The sequence below is a fragment of the Biomphalaria glabrata genome, chromosome 4 (assembly GCF_947242115.1).
Source record: "Biomphalaria glabrata chromosome 4, xgBioGlab47.1, whole genome shotgun sequence".
Lineage (NCBI taxonomy): Eukaryota > Metazoa > Mollusca > Gastropoda > Planorbidae > Biomphalaria > Biomphalaria glabrata.
In genome coordinates this window covers 13,175,312-13,194,406 of record NC_074714.1, presented here as the reverse complement: position 1 = coordinate 13,194,406, position 19,095 = coordinate 13,175,312, and the positions used below count along the sequence as shown (strand labels likewise).

General features: G+C 35.5%; 1 protein-coding gene across 1 annotated transcript in view; it reads right to left on the bottom strand.

Moving 5' to 3' along the window:
• Positions 1 to 6,145: 6,145 nt before the first annotated feature.
• The window catches only part of LOC106052901 (protein Wnt-2b-A-like), a 33,383-nt gene continuing 20,433 nt past the window's right edge, over positions 6,146 to 19,095 (bottom strand). The window contains exon 6 of the mRNA XM_013208366.2: positions 6,146 to 8,303. Within this exon, the coding sequence (XP_013063820.1) occupies positions 8,074 to 8,303 (230 nt within the window). The 3' untranslated portion in view covers positions 6,146 to 8,073. The remainder of the gene's footprint in view (positions 8,304 to 19,095) is intronic.

Genomic DNA, 19,095 nt, shown 5'->3' with positions numbered 1-19,095 from the left:
CGTTTTGTACTAATGACTTCATTGTTGTTGAAATTAATTGTAAATCTATAAGCTTCTAATTTTAAGCCGGTGGCGCTGCTGGTGGATTTTGTGGTAATTCATTTCAACCCTGTTGGCATTATATTTTAGACTTATTAATAGTCAACAAGATAAACATGTTTCTAATGGAAATAAAGAAAAAGGGGACGAGATTGCAAAGATTGGGCAAAGTTAATGTTAAGCCTAAGGGTTATAACTCTGTTACTAAAGGGATTCCTATACAGTTATTCCAGTTACTTCCCCTACTATGTATGCCTTGTGCAAAATGAATCTACATTTATATTTTTTCATTACCTTCTCAAGACAGATGCTATTCAAAAATTAGTTTTCAATTTTCGTTGTTTTCTATAAACATCACATGATCAACAAATGGACCTCATTCACCAATCGTAAACAAACAACATTTAGCCACGTAATAATATTGATAAAACAACGAAGAAGATCACGTGATAGCCATTGTGTATTAAGTAATTTTTATAGAAGAGAAAGAGAATCACGTGGATAAATGTTGCTTGATTACGATTGGTGATTGAGGTTTATTAGGATTAAAACGAAACATACAAAAGTTTGCCATTCTAATAAAAAAAACACTTTACATTTCTTATAACACTAATGAACATAATTTAAAAAAAAACATCTAATCTATAACTATCAATATTTTTCCCTATTTTGAACAAGCTCTATAGCGTGTAGTACAATACAATGCATTGAAAAGGCTGTTGGCTGGTCAGTGACTTTCTTTCTACAGTGATCCATAGGCCTTGGTTTGTTGAGAACATCTATGGATAACTGCTGATTTGTGTAGATTTCTCGGGGAATATGCAATGACATTGAACTTGTTTAAAAGTGTCTGAAGTTGGACAATCTCATGGAACAGAAATAATGAACAATGAATGAATAAACAAGGGAAAAAAAGAGAAAAAGAATATTAGCCTGATGGACCATGGTTGATGGCCGTGTTTGTACTGGAAAATTCCATAATGGTGCACAACACAAACATCGGCCACAGTCTGAGAATGACTGACAACACACACTCCATAAAAAACTGTGTGCATTATGTCTGGCAGAAATGTTGGACTTGAATAGAAACTTGAGTCAGTGAACTTCACAAGTCCTAGGCTCAAACATTTCGTGTGAGATGTAAGTGTCGCGTAGTATAGACAAGTGTCTATTTCTTTCTCCTAACTCTGTTTTTTTTATTTCCTCTACTGGTAGTACGTGTACGGGGCGAGAGTGTCTTGTATTTTTTTGTTTTGAATTGTTTTGCTACGTCACAAAGTCCGGTGACATCTATCGGTCATTCTTTGTCACGAGGCAGTTCACCCTCTAGTTTGGTTGTAGCGGACGGTGTGTTGGCTCGTAAAACGTTATTTGTCTGTACCTGTTTCTCGGACTTATTTTTCAGTTGGATTTTTGGGACCCCTGTTTAGGGTGAGTTATTCGTTTGTGATATCTATTATTGTATGTTGTATGAGGTTGTCACTATTTCTATTTTTAGTGTAGAAGTTGAGAGTATTGTGTTTATTTCGTTTATAGGGTGCCAGTGTTGGAGTTGTGGGCTTCGCTTGCCGTCTCAGAAATACATATTGCAGTTTTTTTCATTGTCATTGTCAAACTTTACTATTACCAAGGTTGGCAGTGTTGTGACGCCAGTCGGTCAGAGTCTGGTGGACCATAAAGCCAGGGTGACAAGTTAATAGCCGTAGCAAAGGTGCTTAAATTAATTATTGTATAATATCTTTATATATACCTATTATATATATATATATATATATATATATATATCTAATATATATACTGTCTATTTGTCATCCTCATTGTACATACACATATATGTTTCATACAATTAAATTCATTTATTTTTGTTGTTATTTAAACTATTCACCTAGTTGTTTACTGTATGTACGATTGTGAGGTCGTGTGATATTTGTCAGAAAGCTAGGATGCCACGTCGTTGTGACAGAGTGGAGCTTGGCCAAATGAATGTTATTACCACTCCGTTTTATAAAGTTGCAACAGATATTATTGGCCCATTGGAGTTAACTGACAATAAGAATAGGTATATTTTGACAGTAGTAGATGTTGCTACGAGATGGCCAGAAGCGATACCACTGAGAAATATAAACACAGAAACAGTTATCGAAGCACTAACTAGTATTTTTTGTAGAATTGGGCTACCGACTGAAATTTTAAGTGATCAAGGCCCACAGTTTACTTCGGAATTGTACAATCAGGTCTGTAATTTTTTCTCTGTCAAACCAGTGCATTCTACCATTTACCACCCGAGCTCTAATGGGATGGTTGAACGACTTAATTCTTCTTTTTAAGGAAAGTGTGTCAGGATAGCCCTTGTGATTGGGACCGGAAAGTCAACGCAGCACTGTTCGCCTACCGAGAGGTTCCTAACGAAACAACGGGAATGTCACCATTTGAGCTTGTCTACGGAAGACAAATGAGGGGCCCTTTGGCTATCTTAAAACAAGTGTTCGTAAATAACGAAGAGGAAAATGGGTACAAGAATGTATTCAGTTATTTACTGGATTTGAAGACAAGATTATCTGAGGTGACTGCTATTGCTAATTTCAACAGTAAGGCAAACAGAAATAAATACAAGAAACAATATGACAAATACTCATCGAGGCGAGATATAAATGTGGGTGACTGTGTTTTAGTCCTCAAACCACACAGAGACAGTAAGCTGTCCGTGTTTTGGCAGGGCCCGTATAAGGTTCTAAACAAGATTTCCCAATTTAATTATGTTATCCAGAAAGAAAATATGACAAAGATATATCATATAAACAGACTTATGAAATACCATTGTAGGGTAAAGAAGGGAGATAACCTAATTGTTGCAGATGAAAATAGAAATGAACTTTTGTCAGCTAATATGGTTTCAGTTGTAGGGGAGGAAGACGTTGCTGAGCAGGATGAATATAATGATGATATGCTACCTAACATTCCAACGCTAGAAACTACGCAGAAAGAGAAGATTCACGAGGATGTCTTCACACAGGTCAAAATTAACCCCAATTTGAACCATATGCAAAAGATGCAAGTAAATGAAATTTTAACAGAGTATAGAGACATTATATCCAATGTTCCTGGCAGGGCCACAGTCGAAAAGTTTAAAATTAAATTGATTGATAAGAAGCCTATAGCTCTGAAACCATATGCGGTGCCCATTCATATGAAAGAGAAAGTGAAGCAAGAAATCGACAACATGTTAGAATTGGGAATTATAGGGCCGACGGACTCCCCTTATGCAGCGCCAGTTGTTATAATTAAGAAGAAAGATGGCACACTCCGCCCTTGTATAGATTTTAGAAAATTAAATAATATTACTGAAATACCTGCTGAGGTAATTCCTGAACAAGAAGATTTGTTTAACATGTTGTATAAAGCCAAGTACTTTACATTGGTGGACCTAACAAAGGGTTACTGGCAAATTCCGATCAGTGAAACGAGCAAACCTTTTACAGCGTTTAGAGTTCTTGGGGAGCATTATATGTTCCACTACTTACCCTTTGGGTTGAGCGGTGCTCCAAGTCATTTTAATAAGGTTGTTAAGAGTATGCTAAGGGGAGTAGAAAATGTATTGTTCTACTTCGATGACATTTGTATTTTCAGTGAAGACTGGGAATCACACTCGAAAAGTGTCAGAAATGTTTTTTGCGCTCTAAGAGAGAACGGCTTTACACTAAAACCAGATAAACTTGAGGTGGGCTACACTAGTGTTAAATTTCTGGGTCATAATGTGGGACAGGGAGTTATCAAACCTGATCCTAGCAATGTAAAAAAGATCATGGAATTTAAAACACCCACTACAAAGAAAGAAATACGTAGTTTGATTGGTCTGATAAATTATTACAGCAAATTTATTCCGAGTTACGCGGATTTAGTATTCCCCTTTACAGAGTTACTACGTCGGGGCAAGTCTATAAGAGTGGACTGGAACTATGAGTGTGCGGAGGCATTGAATAGAGTGCAGACTTGTTTGAGTAAGTATCCTATTCTTCGTTTACCTGACCCTTCTCTATCTTTTTTTCTTCAGACCGATGCTTCAGATAAAGGAATTTCTGGTATTCTCTGTCAGTGTATCAAAGGTGTGTTACATCCCATAAAGTACGTAAGCCGTAAGTTGTTGCCTCGGGAGCAGAAGTACTCTATTATTGAACGGGAAGGATTAGCCATAGTATATTCTGTTAAGAAACTGGACAGGTATTTAGCAGGTAAAACATTTCACCTGCTGACTGATCACAAGGCCTTATCGTATCTCAGGAGCACAAACTTTACAAATGCACGTATCACAAGATGGGCATTGATGCTACAAGACTACTCCTTTGACGTTGCCCACGTAAAGGGAGAGCACAATCTGCTGGCTGATCTTTGTTCAAGATTGATATAGACTTCCATCCGCCATTTATATTATGTCTCTATGTGTTATAACATTTGAACTTGTGTTTTATATTATGCAAATGATACTAATTTCAAGAATATAATGTGTATTTATCTACCATGAATATAAGTTGGTATATTATATTAATGTTGTATTTGTAAATATGATTTTGTAATATAACTTGGTTCTTGGCCCAAGTTGATATGGATCACCTTAAAAGTCAAGGTAACCAACTTTTCTTTGTTATTGGATTTTCATCTTGACGTGTATTGTGTCTCCTTGGTTCATTAATTGGTGACTCCCCATCATTTTTTTTCTTCCATTATTACATTTTGAAATGTGACATAGATGCACTTATGATCATTTTGTTCTTCCTTGTTCTTTCTACAAAGTTTTGTCTTCGAAAGGATTTTTGATGACTGGAATTTCTTTCAAAATTTCCAGCTCGTCGAGGAGGGGGGATGTCGCGTAGTATAGACAAGTGTCTATTTCTTTCTCCTAACTCTGTTTTTTTTATTTCCTCTACTGGTAGTACGTGTACGGGGCGAGAGTGTCTTGTATTTTTTTGTTTTGAATTGTTTTGCTACGTCACAAAGTCCGGTGACATCTATCGGTCATTCTTTGTCACGAGGCAGTTCACCCTCTAGTTTGGTTGTAGCGGACGGTGTGTTGGCTCGTAAAACGTTATTTGTCTGTACCTGTTTCTCGGACTTATTTTTCAGTTGGATTTTTGGGACCCCTGTTTAGGGTGAGTTATTCGTTTGTGATATCTATTATTGTATGTTGTATGAGGTTGTCACTATTTCTATTTTTAGTGTAGAAGTTGAGAGTATTGTGTTTATTTCGTTTATAGGGTGCCAGTGTTGGAGTTGTGGGCTTCGCTTGCCGTCTCAGAAATACATATTGCAGTTTTTTTCATTGTCATTGTCAAACTTTACTATTACCAAGGTTGGCAGTGTTGTGACGCCAGTCGGTCAGAGTCTGGTGGACCATAATGCCAGGGTGACAAGTTAATAGCCGTAGCAAAGGTGCTTAAATTAATTATTGTATATCTTTATATATACCTATTATATATATATATATATATATATATATATCTAATATATATACTGTCTATTTGTCATCCTCATTGTACATACACATATATGTTTCATACAATTAAATTCATTTATTTTTGTTGTTATTTAAACTATTCACCTAGTTGTTTACTGTATGTACGACTGTGTGTGAGTGATGTTCTTGTCAGGTTGAACCCCGGGACCTTAACAGTATACAGCTAGTTAAAAACGCAAATAAATCCTAAACCTGACAGTAAGTATCATGTAAGTATATGTGGCATGTTGGAGGACTTTCACGGGTCTAAATCGATTGTTATTCATAACAAAATAGACAAATGTAGGCTACTATACTATTTGAGCGTATATTTAAACTAATTACACTGTACCAAGGGATATATATTTGATTAAATTATTGACTACTGTTTATTACCAAGAGCTAATTTTGTATTCATTAAAATGGGTCTTACATTATTTAAATCATGGAACTTTAGCCAGATACATTTGTGGGTAATTGGTAGTTAAATAATGTTGTTTTTGTCGATCTTGACATGCTGTATTACGTGACACAAACAAAAGCCAAATGTTTTTCAATAGTCTGTTTCCTAGAACACAAGTCTTCAACCAAGTTTATTTAATATGAGACTGACACGTGTTCCATATGAAGGCACTTTTAATGTTTAAATAACAGCATCATCCAACAAGGCAATCAATGACTGAAACATAAAACATTAGGCATCAAAGTGTTGTTCTTCCCAAAGACACAAAAAAAAATAATATAAAAAAACGAGTGCATTTTTTGCAATAATTCTCATGAGAAAACACATTTTTAGGCACCAAAACTTTATGTACATTCTTTTAGTGTTTTTATTTTTTAGTTATATCAGTAATATAAATGATACTCCAATCGTCATTAAAATCAAAAGTTAAAATTTCTAAAGCACTTTCATCATTCAGATACATTTTTGTTTTCTTTTAAGTTCATAGATTGTACACATTTTTTAAAAGTGTACTTACAACGCATGAATTCATACTTGTGACTTAACATATACCGTTTCTATCTATAGCAAGCAAGCACTAAAGTGATTTAATGACCAAGAGAACTAAACTATCAACTATAATGCGTGTCAACTCTCAATAATGTTTTGAATTTGGTTAGAGAAAAAAAAGGAAATCCTGTTGAACTAAGATCAAAGACCTTGAACCCGCGTTACAATCCAAGTGAATGCCACACTAGCAGTTGTGTCTAAAAGTAGATGAAGACTCTAGAAAACTTAATTATATTTGATTGTCTGCATCTAATTATAGTCGAGTGTTCCAAATTATTTTTAAAATTCGTTGTCCATTTACATCTGTGTGTCTGTATTTCAGTATTACAATGTATCTGAGTAAGTCTCTGTTGTGCTTGTGTTTTGATTTCCGATTTATCTTATGTTATAAAATACAGACGTTACTTCGAAATAGAAGATGATTACACCCTATGCTCATCCCTAGGCCAATCTAGTCAAGCATTTTAAACAATGACAAACTCTGCCAATCCAGTGGTTTTCCTTGCTGACTTAGGCAACCCATTCCATGTTGTAATAGTGCTAGGGAAGAAGGAGCATTTGTACAAATTTGTCCTAGCATATGGAACAAGGAATGTGCCTTTATCTTTGTATCTTTTTGAATATTTTATTAGTTGTTTTTTTTTTTTTTTTGTATTGAAGACTACGGTTCAGTGTTTTAAGTATAATTACTGTTTTAATTTTAAGTCTTCTATCCTGAAAGGTCCCTAAATGTAATGATTTTACTAAAAGTCTTATTCTAATCAAATGTGAATGTTATGAATCTCACTGCTCTATTTTGTGTCTGTTCCAGTTTCTTAATCTTTTCTTGAGTTGAGGGTTCCCAAACAGAGGATGCATATTCTATTATTGGCCTAACCAAGGTTCAATTTTAGTATATGTTCTTATTTGATTTATAGAAATTTCTTTTAATAAACTCTAATGCTTTGTTTGATTTTTTGATAGTTTCATCAATATGGGGATTCCGTGATAGTTTTTCAGTTATTATAACACCTAGGTATTTTGCATTTTCATATATAAACTGCAGAATCAACTTTCTAAGTTTTTCTTTTGAATGACAAAGTAATAAAGATCAAATTACGGTCGAATCCGGTTAATTGAACCATCGGTAAATTGGACCACGCGTTAATTCAGACCGAATCTTAGAGCACCGAAATCAATTCTATTATACAAAGCGAATCTGGTTTATTGGATCAGCCGATTAGGAACAAAATGATTGCATCCCAATGTGATGAAGCGAATTCAACTGTATTATTTAAGAGTAGATAACTGTGGTTAAGTATGAAAATCTCCTATATCCGAATGTGACTATGTGTTTCCATTAAGTGGTCAGCGTGTGTAAAGAAGTTCAGATGAGGACGCAATGAGGTGCTGAGATTGAGATGGGCACATTACAAGAACCGTTGAAAAAATGTTTTGTCAACTTCTTCCTCAATAGGTCAGAGAAAGATTTCAGTATGTCTTTTTTTTAACCCAAAGATTTACTTCCGGTGCACGACTTTACAGAGTCACGTGGTTAGCTTGGGTCCTTGACAGTGGTGGTCTCTTGACCTTTGCACGTGTGGAGCTCTACCCACTGTTGACAGTCCTTGCACTGGACGATGCAGCACCAGTGGAACTTGCACTCACACTTATATTGCTGCTTGACCACACGTGTGTGGTAGCCCCGGCCACAGCACATGATGTCACAGCCATCCGTCCCCAGTGAGGACTTGTTGCACGTGCGGCCTTCCGTGCCTAGCGAGCCTAAAATGAAAAAAAAATCATGAGTAGAATGTGAGTGTAGGCTGAGGCTTACAGGATTTTTGTTTGTGAAATAAAGGGCAATTTGTTGTATAAGGGATGGTTTCAAACTGAAACAACAAACTAATTCAGAGCAGAGAAATACATTCAATGCAAAGAAAAGTAAAGAAGTAAAGAAGTAGCCTATATTTAATGTAAAGAAGTATATTCAAAGTAAAGAAGTATATTCAAAGTAAAGAAGTATATTCAAATTAAAGACGTATGTTCAAAGTAAAGAAGTATATTCAAAGTAGAGAAGTATACTCAAAGTAAAGAAGTTTATTCAAAGTAAAGAAGTATATTCAAAGTAAAGAAGTAGCCTATATTTAATGTAAAGAAGTATATTCAAATTAAAGAAGTATGTTCAAAGTAAAGAAGTATATTCAAAGTAGAGAAGTAGCCTATATTTAATGTAAAGAAGTATATTCAAAGTAAAGAAGTATATTCAAAGTAAAGAAGTAGCCTATATTTAATGTAAAGAAGTATATTCAAATTAAAGAAGTATGTTCAAAGTACAGAAGTATATTCAAAGTAAAGAAGTTTATTCAAAGTAAAGAAGTATATTCAAAGTAGAGAAGTAGCCTATATTTAATGTAAAGAAGTATATTCAAAGTAAAGAAGTATATTCAAAGTAAAGAAGTATATTCAAAGTAAAGAAGTATATTCAAAGTAAAGAAGTATGTTCAACGTAAAGAAGTATATTCAAAGTAAAGAAGTATATTCAAATTAAAGAAGTATGTTCAACGTAAAGAAGTATATTCAAAGTAGAGAAGTATATTCAAAGTAAAGAAGTTTATTCAAAGTAAAGAAGTATATTCAAAGTAGAGAAGTAGCCTATATTTAATGTAAAGAAGTATATTCAAATTAAAGAAGTATGTTCAACGTAAAGAAGTATATTCAAAGTAGAGAAGTATATTCAAAGTAGAGAAGTATTTTCAAAGTAAGACATATATTCAAAGTAAGAAGTATATTCAAAGTAAAGAAGTATATTCAAAGTAGAGAAGTATATTCAAAGTAAAGAAGTATATTCAAAATAAGAAGTAGCCTATATTCAAAGTAAAGAAGTATATTCAAAGTAAAGAAGCATATTCAAAGTAAAGAAGTATATTCAAAGTAAGAAGTAGCCTATATTCAAAGTAAAGAAGCATATTCAAAGTAAAGAAGTATATTCAAAGTAAGAAGTAGCCTATATTCAAAGTAAAGAAGCATATTCAAAGTAAAGAAGTATATTCAAATTAAAGAAGTATGTTCAACGTAAAGAAGTATATTCAAAGTAGAGAAGTATATTCAAAGTAAAGAAGTTTATTCAAAGTAAAGAAGTATATTCAAAGTAGAGAAGTAGCCTATATTTAATGTAAAGAAGTATATTCAAATTAAAGAAGTATGTTCAACGTAAAGAAGTATATTCAAAGTAGAGAAGTATATTCAAAGTAGAGAAGTATTTTCAAAGTAAGACATATATTCAAAGTAAGAAGTATATTCAAAGTAAAGAAGTATATTCAAAGTAGAGAAGTATATTCAAAGTAAAGAAGTATATTCAAAATAAGAAGTAGCCTATATTCAAAGTAAAGAAGTATATTCAAAGTAAAGAAGCATATTCAAAGTAAAGAAGTATATTCAAAGTAAGAAGTAGCCTATATTCAAAGTAAAGAAGCATATTCAAAGTAAAGAAGTATATTCAAAGTAAGAAGTAGTCTATATTCAAAGTAAAGAAGCATATTCAAAGTAAAGAAGTATATTCAAAGTAAGAGTATATTCAAAGTAAAGAAGTAGCTTTATTCAAAGTAAAGAAGTATATTCAAAGTAAAGAAGTATATGCAAAGTAAAGAAGTATATTCAAAGTAGATATATATATATATATTGGCGCTACTATATTTTGCATACTAATGATCTCTGTTTTACTGGCCGTGTATTTGTACTTAAGTGAGACGAACCATTGTTTAGTTAAACACTCCTGTCATTCAACACATTTGTTCTTATTTATTATTAATATACATTCATAATTAAATGAAATGGCAAATGTTGTTTTTTTTATGCTAATTCATGTGATAGTTAATGGGGGGAGGTAGTGGCCGAGTGCTTGAGTTTCACACCGCGAGGTCGCGAGGCTAAACGTCGAAAAAAAAATACGGGGACTTAGAAATTAAGAATTTTTTTCAGGACGTTTCTTAAAAGTTAGACAACCCAACTCAACCCCACATAACAGTAGTTGTGAAAAGTAAAATATGGTCGGTCGTTGTGCTGATTCTTGTTACATTATTGGACCTAAGGACATGCTTGAGGAACTAATAGTTTAGTCGTTAAGGCAACACGAATGATACAATCTCAGACATAAAAATAAATTCAAAGCCTTAAATATAAAAAGATAGCACTAACTAGAAACAGAGTTTGGACAATAAGTGCTAGTTCTTGTGTTAGACTGATGGCTGCCTGGACGTGCGGTTTGCGCGCTGGACTGTAGTTCAGATTTATCGATGGTCCAGGGTTCAAACCCTGCCGCTCCCATCCCCCGTCGTCCTGCGGGAGGTTTGGACTAGGAAATAATTATCTTCAACTCTGAAGGAACATCCGAAACATGTAAAACATTTTACAAACATTTTACTTGAAAGCAGTGGTTTTAGATATGAAAAAGACTTAGAAAAAAAATACTTTAAAAAAAAACAACACTTTTATAAAGGAAAAAACACTAAATAACTGCGATAGCTCTCAATACTGCAAGATATATATCCCTTTTCTATGCACATACACAAAATAATTACTACTACTAATAATAATAACAATAACAATAATGATAATAATAGCAATCTTTATTGTCTGTGAAAAAAGTTGGCATACAATTGTGCATTAAAAATAACAGTGCATTATATGAGCCTACGAATTATACATAGCACAGTGTTTCCCAAACTGTTTTCCGCGGAACCCTAGTGTTCCTAGAGACCTGAATAGATGTGCCACGAACTACCGGAGTAATTAGATCTAACTAGTAAGCCACCACGTGATAATAATAATTGTAAAAAAATGTTAACTTGGTCTGAGAGTTGAACGTGGGAGGATAAAATCTTCCCAGACAGACAGACAGACGGAGCGAATTAATACAAGATTTTTTTATTTGAAAAAAAAAGTTTCTAAATATTAACTTCGAAATCTATTGAGACGAAAGGGAAACAAATATGATGACAAAACTAAAGAATGTTTACCTCAGGTTAACTCCCCTTCAGGTTAACATGTCATTTACGAAGACGCAACTCTCATTAATGACTACGGTATAACGACTTAAGAGAAGACAGATCTTCTTTGGTAAAGTTTAAAAGTTGTGTTGCATCTAATATAGCAAACTTAAATCTATATTTACTGATTGCTACTTTGTAGAATGATATGCAATTAAACCATTTATTTAATGTTACTTTTTTTAAAAAAATACATTTTCAAATTTAAATAATGTAGGGTTTTCTCAACCACTCCATTCTCTATAGGAATATAGTAGACACCGTCAATAATCTTAACAACTGAATTGATACAGAGTTTAGTGTAACATTTATATAGTTTAATAGTGCCTCTCAAGCGAAATTTTTTCTTATTTTCTTTAAAGATGCGATCTAGCTGAGATAGTGTGGTAAAGGACTTTACAGTCTACACATACTATTAATTTATGTTATTCATATAGTGGGAATATTCCGTTATATTAAGGAGAAATACGATAAAATAACCAATGAGGAAGTGCTACGAAGAGCAGGGTGCCGGGACATCCGCTATACCAGTAGGTCGACTCCCACAGGACATTCTGTATGGCGATCTAACAAAAGGCAGGAGAGCCGCTGGTAGCCCACTTTTACGGTATAGTGATGTATGCCTGGTGATTACATATGCCCAACCTGTTTTATTATATGTGAGCTATGGGTTAGCCCCTTTAATCACACAAGAAGTTGCAAATGGAAAAGATTTCTCGAGACGCAAAATGCCATAGATTAAGGAAAGAAATAAGAATTAAACAAAAACAAAAAGAAACAAAATTTTAACTTATAGTGGACTTACATATAGTTTACAAATACTATTCTTCTTCTTATTATTATTATCATTACTTCTATTAGTATTTAAAATCCCAACACGTTAGAATTTAATGAAACGCTGTACCAAAAATAAAAGAGTTACCTCTCCTTAACAGATTTCACACTAAAACATACATTTGTTATTTTGCTAGGACACCAGAAGTATAAGAAAAAACAAATATACATTGATTTAAACAAATTAATGTAATAATTTGAAACATTTAATTTCGTAAAGTCTAATTTTTTTCCCCACAAGAGCCAGTTTATGGCCCCTATTAGTCCAGTCGCAATGAATTAATTTGCGCCATGGTTGCTACGCCACTGTCATCTCCTAACCCCCATCCTTTTGTCCAAACATATTCATAACAAGGCGCCAACGGCAAAAAAAAGTTCCACGTCTGAGAGTAGTGTTACCAAACTACACAATGGGTGACACACTAGCAAGCCAGCGGTGGGAGAAGGAGAGTGGGACAATGTGCACCGTCAACTGAATACAACTGATATAGGATCATAGCTAGGCCAGTGGCGGGAAATCAGATCAGGGGAAATAATGTGAAATAAAAAGTTAAACTAGCAGAAGTATTCACAAAACGCAGCGTGACATTAGTTAACGAGGTATTTTTTTTAGCGACATGATCATACAATAGAAAATGTGGAAAAACGTGGAGATGTTTGTCAGAAATAGTTTCAGTCTAGCCTGCCATACAAAAATTAGGAGAAAGAAAATAAAAACACACCGAGAGAGAGAGAGAAAGAAAGTGAGAGAGAGAGAGAACCTGGACGTGGACTTGACGTAAGTGCCCAGTTCTTGTATAAACGTATGTATGTATAGAACCACTCAGTGGCGTACAGAGGATGTCCAGTCAAGGCCGGACTCAAGTATAAGGAGGTGATGTGGAAAGATTTATGAGGAGTCCCCTACATTTTTTCGAAAGCTTAATAAAGATCTACTTATGCGCAACTTATGAATAATAATACTTACATCTAATAGCATCTCATATTTAGTAAGTATTTAAACTCAGAAAAATGTATATTTTTTAGTTTCTAAAGGGTAAGGCCCTTGGTAGACACACAGCCTTAAATCGGAGCTGTATTTACATATTGCATGCATGCTACTAGCAGAAACTTTGTCACCACAGTGTTGCCAGACGTAATTTGGTCAGACGTAATTTGGTCAGACGTAATTTGGTCAGACGTAATTTGGTCAGACGTAATTTGGTCAGACGTGATTTGGTCAGACGTAATTTGGTCAGACGTAATTTGGCCAGACGTAATTTGGCCAGACGTAATTTGGTCAGACGTAATTTGGTCAGACGTAATTTGGTCAGACGTGATTTGGTCAGACGTAATTTGGTCAGATGTTGGCGGTAAAAATGCGAAGAAAAAAAAAGTCGAAATTCGAATGTATTTTTATGTTTTGTGTGTGCAGGAAGACTCCTGGTTTAGATGATGTAAAGATCTAGTACATTTTATAATATTCCATATAGGCCAGGTCTTTAGATGTAGACTTAGAAGACGATGTGCACAATTTCCCTGAACATGAACTCTTCAATGGATGCGGAAATACCCGAAGAGTGATTTAGTGCGTTCAGGAGAAATATGTTCTCGTTCTCTAGACAAATTTAAAGTTCTTTCTTTTTTTTTTTAACTTTAAAAAATTATAACGGTCAAATTAGAGTATACCCAGTGTGGCCATCGAGCTAGTAATTCTTTTCTCAGCGATATATATCAACTATTAAATTTCTAAGAAATAGTTAGAGACGTTTTCGAGATCCATGTCCAGGCAGATTCCAGGCTCCACGAAATTACGATTTATATAGAGGTATTGTAAACAATACAAACGTCGTTTATGAAGTTAAGGTTCTTCCTCAAAGCTTCTTTGTTTGTTTGTTTGTTCTAATCAGAAAGATATGAATGAATAAAGAAATAAAACTCTTTGGATGATTCCACTATTGGTACGTGTTGCTTCAACGCTGATTTGATTTTTAAAATCTAAAACTCGATGCTTTACGCCACCTATATATCTCCCACCCCAAAGCACCTGAAAAGCAATATTTACTGCTATATTTTATTTCTGAAGTCTCAATAGAACAATAAAACGGTTGGAGTCTTTAAAATCACTCTACATCTTCCGAGCGTCTAAGATCAACACTGCTTTGTAGCCTCTCGTAACCTGGACGTGTCGTCTGACAGACTCCTCAGATTGGAGGTCTCCATTTCTTAGAGTCTGTCATAGCGCCAAATAAACTATTTTAACACTTTTGAAAAAAAATAAATCTTTTCTTAGTTGTGGCTTTATTTCTTACCGGTCCCCATGAGGCCAAACGTTAATTAATTCTTCAATTTCCGCCACGTTGTGGTGTCCGGGTTTAACAGAGAGTCGCCAAGGGGCTTTTTCTGACGGGATCTTTGTTTCCATGTTTACGCTGACTTCTGGGCGTCACCTGGGCCATTCATCTCAATTATTCTGGTTAGATGATCCCACTAGGAGGGCTTACAGGCAGGCGTGATCCCACCAGGAGGGCTTAGAGGCAGGCGCGTTCGTTTCTTGAAGTCTCGTGGAGGCATTTTATTTGATTGAAAGACTTAACCGTGTCTCATTTTCGCTCTTTCTTCAATGGTTCAAATAACTTAATGTGGCACAATGACGAAGGATAAAAAAAATGTTTGGTTCTAGAATGTTCATATTAAATACCAAAAGCAAACATGCAAGAAGAATTTTTGAGATTGCTTAATATAGGTCGTGAAAGCTAACATTTCTCCACACAGGATAGGTCCTGATGGCCACAATCTCTTTGTGTATTTGTGAAAAACAAATTTTGCTCACCTAAGAAAAGGTCCTGCTACTAAGCTTGGCTATAGTGGTTAGAGCAAGTCATTGAAAAACATTGACAATAATTGACCCCGTGCTAATGTCATTGATACCAGGATGACGTAATTGATTCAGGGCTAATGTCATTAAGTCACTGACACAAAGAATGACGTAATTGATTCAGGGCTTATGTCATTAAGTCACTGACACAAGGATGACGTAATTGATTCAGGGCTAATGTCATTAAGTCACTGACACAAGGATGACGTAATTGATTCAGGGCTAATGTCATTAAGTCACTGACACAAGGATGACGTAATTGATTCAGGGCTAATGTCATTAAGTCACTGACACAAGGATGACGTAATTGATTCAGGGCTAATGTCATTAAGTCACTGACACCAGGATGACGTAATTGATTCAGGGCTAATGTCATTAAGTCACTGACACAAGGATGACGTAATTGATTCAGGGCTAATGTCATTAAGTCACTGACACAAGGATGACGTAATTGATTCAGGGCTAATGTCATTAAGTCACTGACACCAGGATGACGTAATTATTTAACAAACATTTCAAGCATTGAGTGGTAAAATCAACAATTAAAAACTTGAAGCCTTGAACTCAAGACTCCTGGAAATAAGTGTAGTTACCACCAACCTCTTTCTCTCTCTCTTCTTTCATTTTCACACACACTTACATGTTCACAATCTTGCTCTCTCTTTCTCTCTCTTTCTTAACCCCAATAGACTCGCGCTTTCTCCTCATTCTCACACCCCTTCGCTCAGACGTGATGCCATTCTTCACTCCTCTATTGCTCACATCAAACATCGACTGGTGGAATCGATACCGATTCCAACATGAACCTACACCGTGGTGACAAGTAGATTGAGAAATACTTCTCACGACCATTCTAGATCTAGCCAGACCCGCTTCGACTTTTTGCGCTGCCAACCGAATGTAAATGAAAACCTCAAACTGGCAAACAATTTGAAACTTCTTTTGCAGTGCCTGCTATAAGCTTGCACTTCCTTCATGGATTCGAAAATTAAAAACCTGGAAACTTACTAGAAACTGGATGGACGGGTATTTGAAAATCAAAATTGATAATTTATATCTTTGGAGAATGAACTACCTAATTGGGCACATTTGAAAACTCTGGTTTGACGGCAGTGGCGCAGCTAGGGATTTGGGGGTCCGGGGCTTGACCTCTTTAGGGGCAACTACATTTTGACATTCGACGTCGTAGCATAAGATAATGGCGTAATATTTAATGTAAAAACACATTTCGGACACTTATTTGAGGGGACCTCAAGTGGGGGCCCGTTGGGGATTTTCACATTTGGACTCCCTCCCCGCCCCACCATAGCTACACCACTGTTAGAGAGATTTACGTTTTTAAAATAAAAATCATTTTAAAATAATTTGGTTAACGTTTTTTTTTAACACGGACTCATGAAATTGCTGTTCTTGACTTCAGATTTTCTTAGTGTTCAGAAAAGAGTTGAATAAATAGATAGACTTACTGAACTTTTTATGCACCGTCTCATGAAGACAGATATTACTTGTCTAGAACTACATAACTTTATTTTAATTCTTACATTTATCTTAGTAATTGTTTGACCTCTTAATGATATATGTGTCATTGTACATAGAAATTTAACTAAAATTACGCAATAATTTTATAATAGGGAGGCGTGCTGGCTGAGCCGTCCCTGGTTAGAATCCTGGGATTTTTTATTTTGGGATCTTAGGGTGCCTCTGAGTCCAGCCAGCTATAATGGGTACCTGAAAAGTAAAGGTTGGTCGTTGTGCTGGCCACATGACACCCTCGTTAACTGTAGGCCCAAGAAACAGATGACCTTTACATTATCTGCCCCACAGACCACAAGGTCTGAGAGGGGAACTAAAAGAGAAGAATGTTACACTAAGGGACTAACTACACAATGGAATCGATTTGGATATATAACGGAATCGCCCAGCACCAGGCCGAGACTGATTGGTAGGGGTTGAAGGTTGGTGGGTGGTTGCAATGATGGACATAGCGGGAGCTGACATGCTTATTTAATTGAACACCAGAGACGAGTGTTGATTACATCCTTTAGTGGTGCCGTGGTGCCCTGTCTGCGCGCTTGGCACGAGCGGAGACACATTAAGGAGGGATAACTCTCAGCTGTCAACAACTGAAACTTGCAGCGTGTGGGTAGAAAAGTTAATTCCCTTTTCTTTTTTTTTTTTTTCTTTTTCCGCATTCTTTCGCTGCGTTTTGAAATCTTATATTTCACCATTGATTGGTATCTCCATCTAAAACACGCACTCACGCGCGCACACACACGCACTGCGACAATGAAAGAATTTGAAATGAAAGAAGTGTTTTGCAGTTGTTGTTGTTTTTTTCTAACCGAGGCGAACAATATTCTGACACAAAACATTCCAGATCAATCATACAAGTGTGTGTTTGGAGGGGGGGAGTGCAATAAAAGAATAAAATTAGATTTATTTTGCAAATAGACTATGTCTGCTAACTGACAAGAGAATTGATAAGACGGGTGTCTCAAGCATGTTTTTAAGCATTTTTTCTTTTTTTTTTTAAAGTTGCACATATTGCCGTGGCAGATGGTCTAGAGAAGTCTAGACAAGATGAAGGATCATGGATGTCACGTGGCATCCAAAAGTACTCTCATGTCATCGGCATCTGGTTTATCCTGGTGACCATGGCTTACAAATAACTGCTTGGGAGGCAGCTATTATGGATGCCAACTATAATCATATCTTAGTATCTTTTAAAAAGATTATTACGTTAAACGCAGTTCAAGTTTCACTCTAGTCCTGCATGTTAATCAGTGTCTTAAACTCTGCTATGTCGTTGGTTTTCCCGGCTGATTCAGGCAACCCATTCCATTTCGCTATTGGCACTAGTCGTTTGTTTTCCTGGCTGATTCAGGCAACCCATTCCATTCTCTAATGACATTAAGGAAGAAGGAGCACTTGCACGAATTTATCCTAGCATATGGAATAAGAAATGTGCCTTTATGACTATTTTATTAGGCTCTGAAATCTGAAATGACCGGATCTCAGATTGCAAGATTGAAGTTTTGAAGTAACACCTAAATTAATAAAATAAATTTGGGTCCGTCGTAATTCTGCCATTTGAAAACCTTTTTCATTTTAGACTTTTTTTACCCCTCGTATCAAGTTAATGCTGTGTATGAGATAGAGCGTCGTCGTATCATTTCGCAAGACGAGAACTTTCGTGACTACTTATGTTTAATGTGGTGCATCTTTTTGTGTAATTATACTTTACTAATGAGGTTCAATGCAATATCGGCCCATTTACAGCAATGTTATACTCTAGTCTCACAGCACTTGTTCGGGTCTCTTGATAAAGAACGCAGTTTTAATGGACATGGTCAGCATTTTCTGGTGACACTCCACATGGGTAGATTTCACTAGTTCCAATTTTTAGCTTCTGGAACATTCTGTTGTGTCCGGTACTGGCGCGAAGGCATAGATGTTGATATTGACGATGGTATTACGTTGAAAGACACGAGATTATTCACGTATATAAGATTATATGAATATGGGTGCAAGAGTCGACTACAAGTGCAACTACAATGAAGAAATGCCCTCTTACTTTAGTGAACTGATCACTTCATATGTCCCTCATATACCCTGCTCTCTATTACCTCATCAATTCTAGTTGTGCCAGGTTTCCCCATGCAGTGTTTAGAGCATGGTATATAGTGACAGACTGGCAGTGTTAAGAGCTAGACTATATCTCGATATAGTGACAGTGTTAAGAGCTAGACTATAGCTCGATATACTGGCAGTGTTTAGAGCTAGACTACATCTCGATATAGTGGCAGTGTTTAGAGCTAGACTTTAGCTCGATATACTG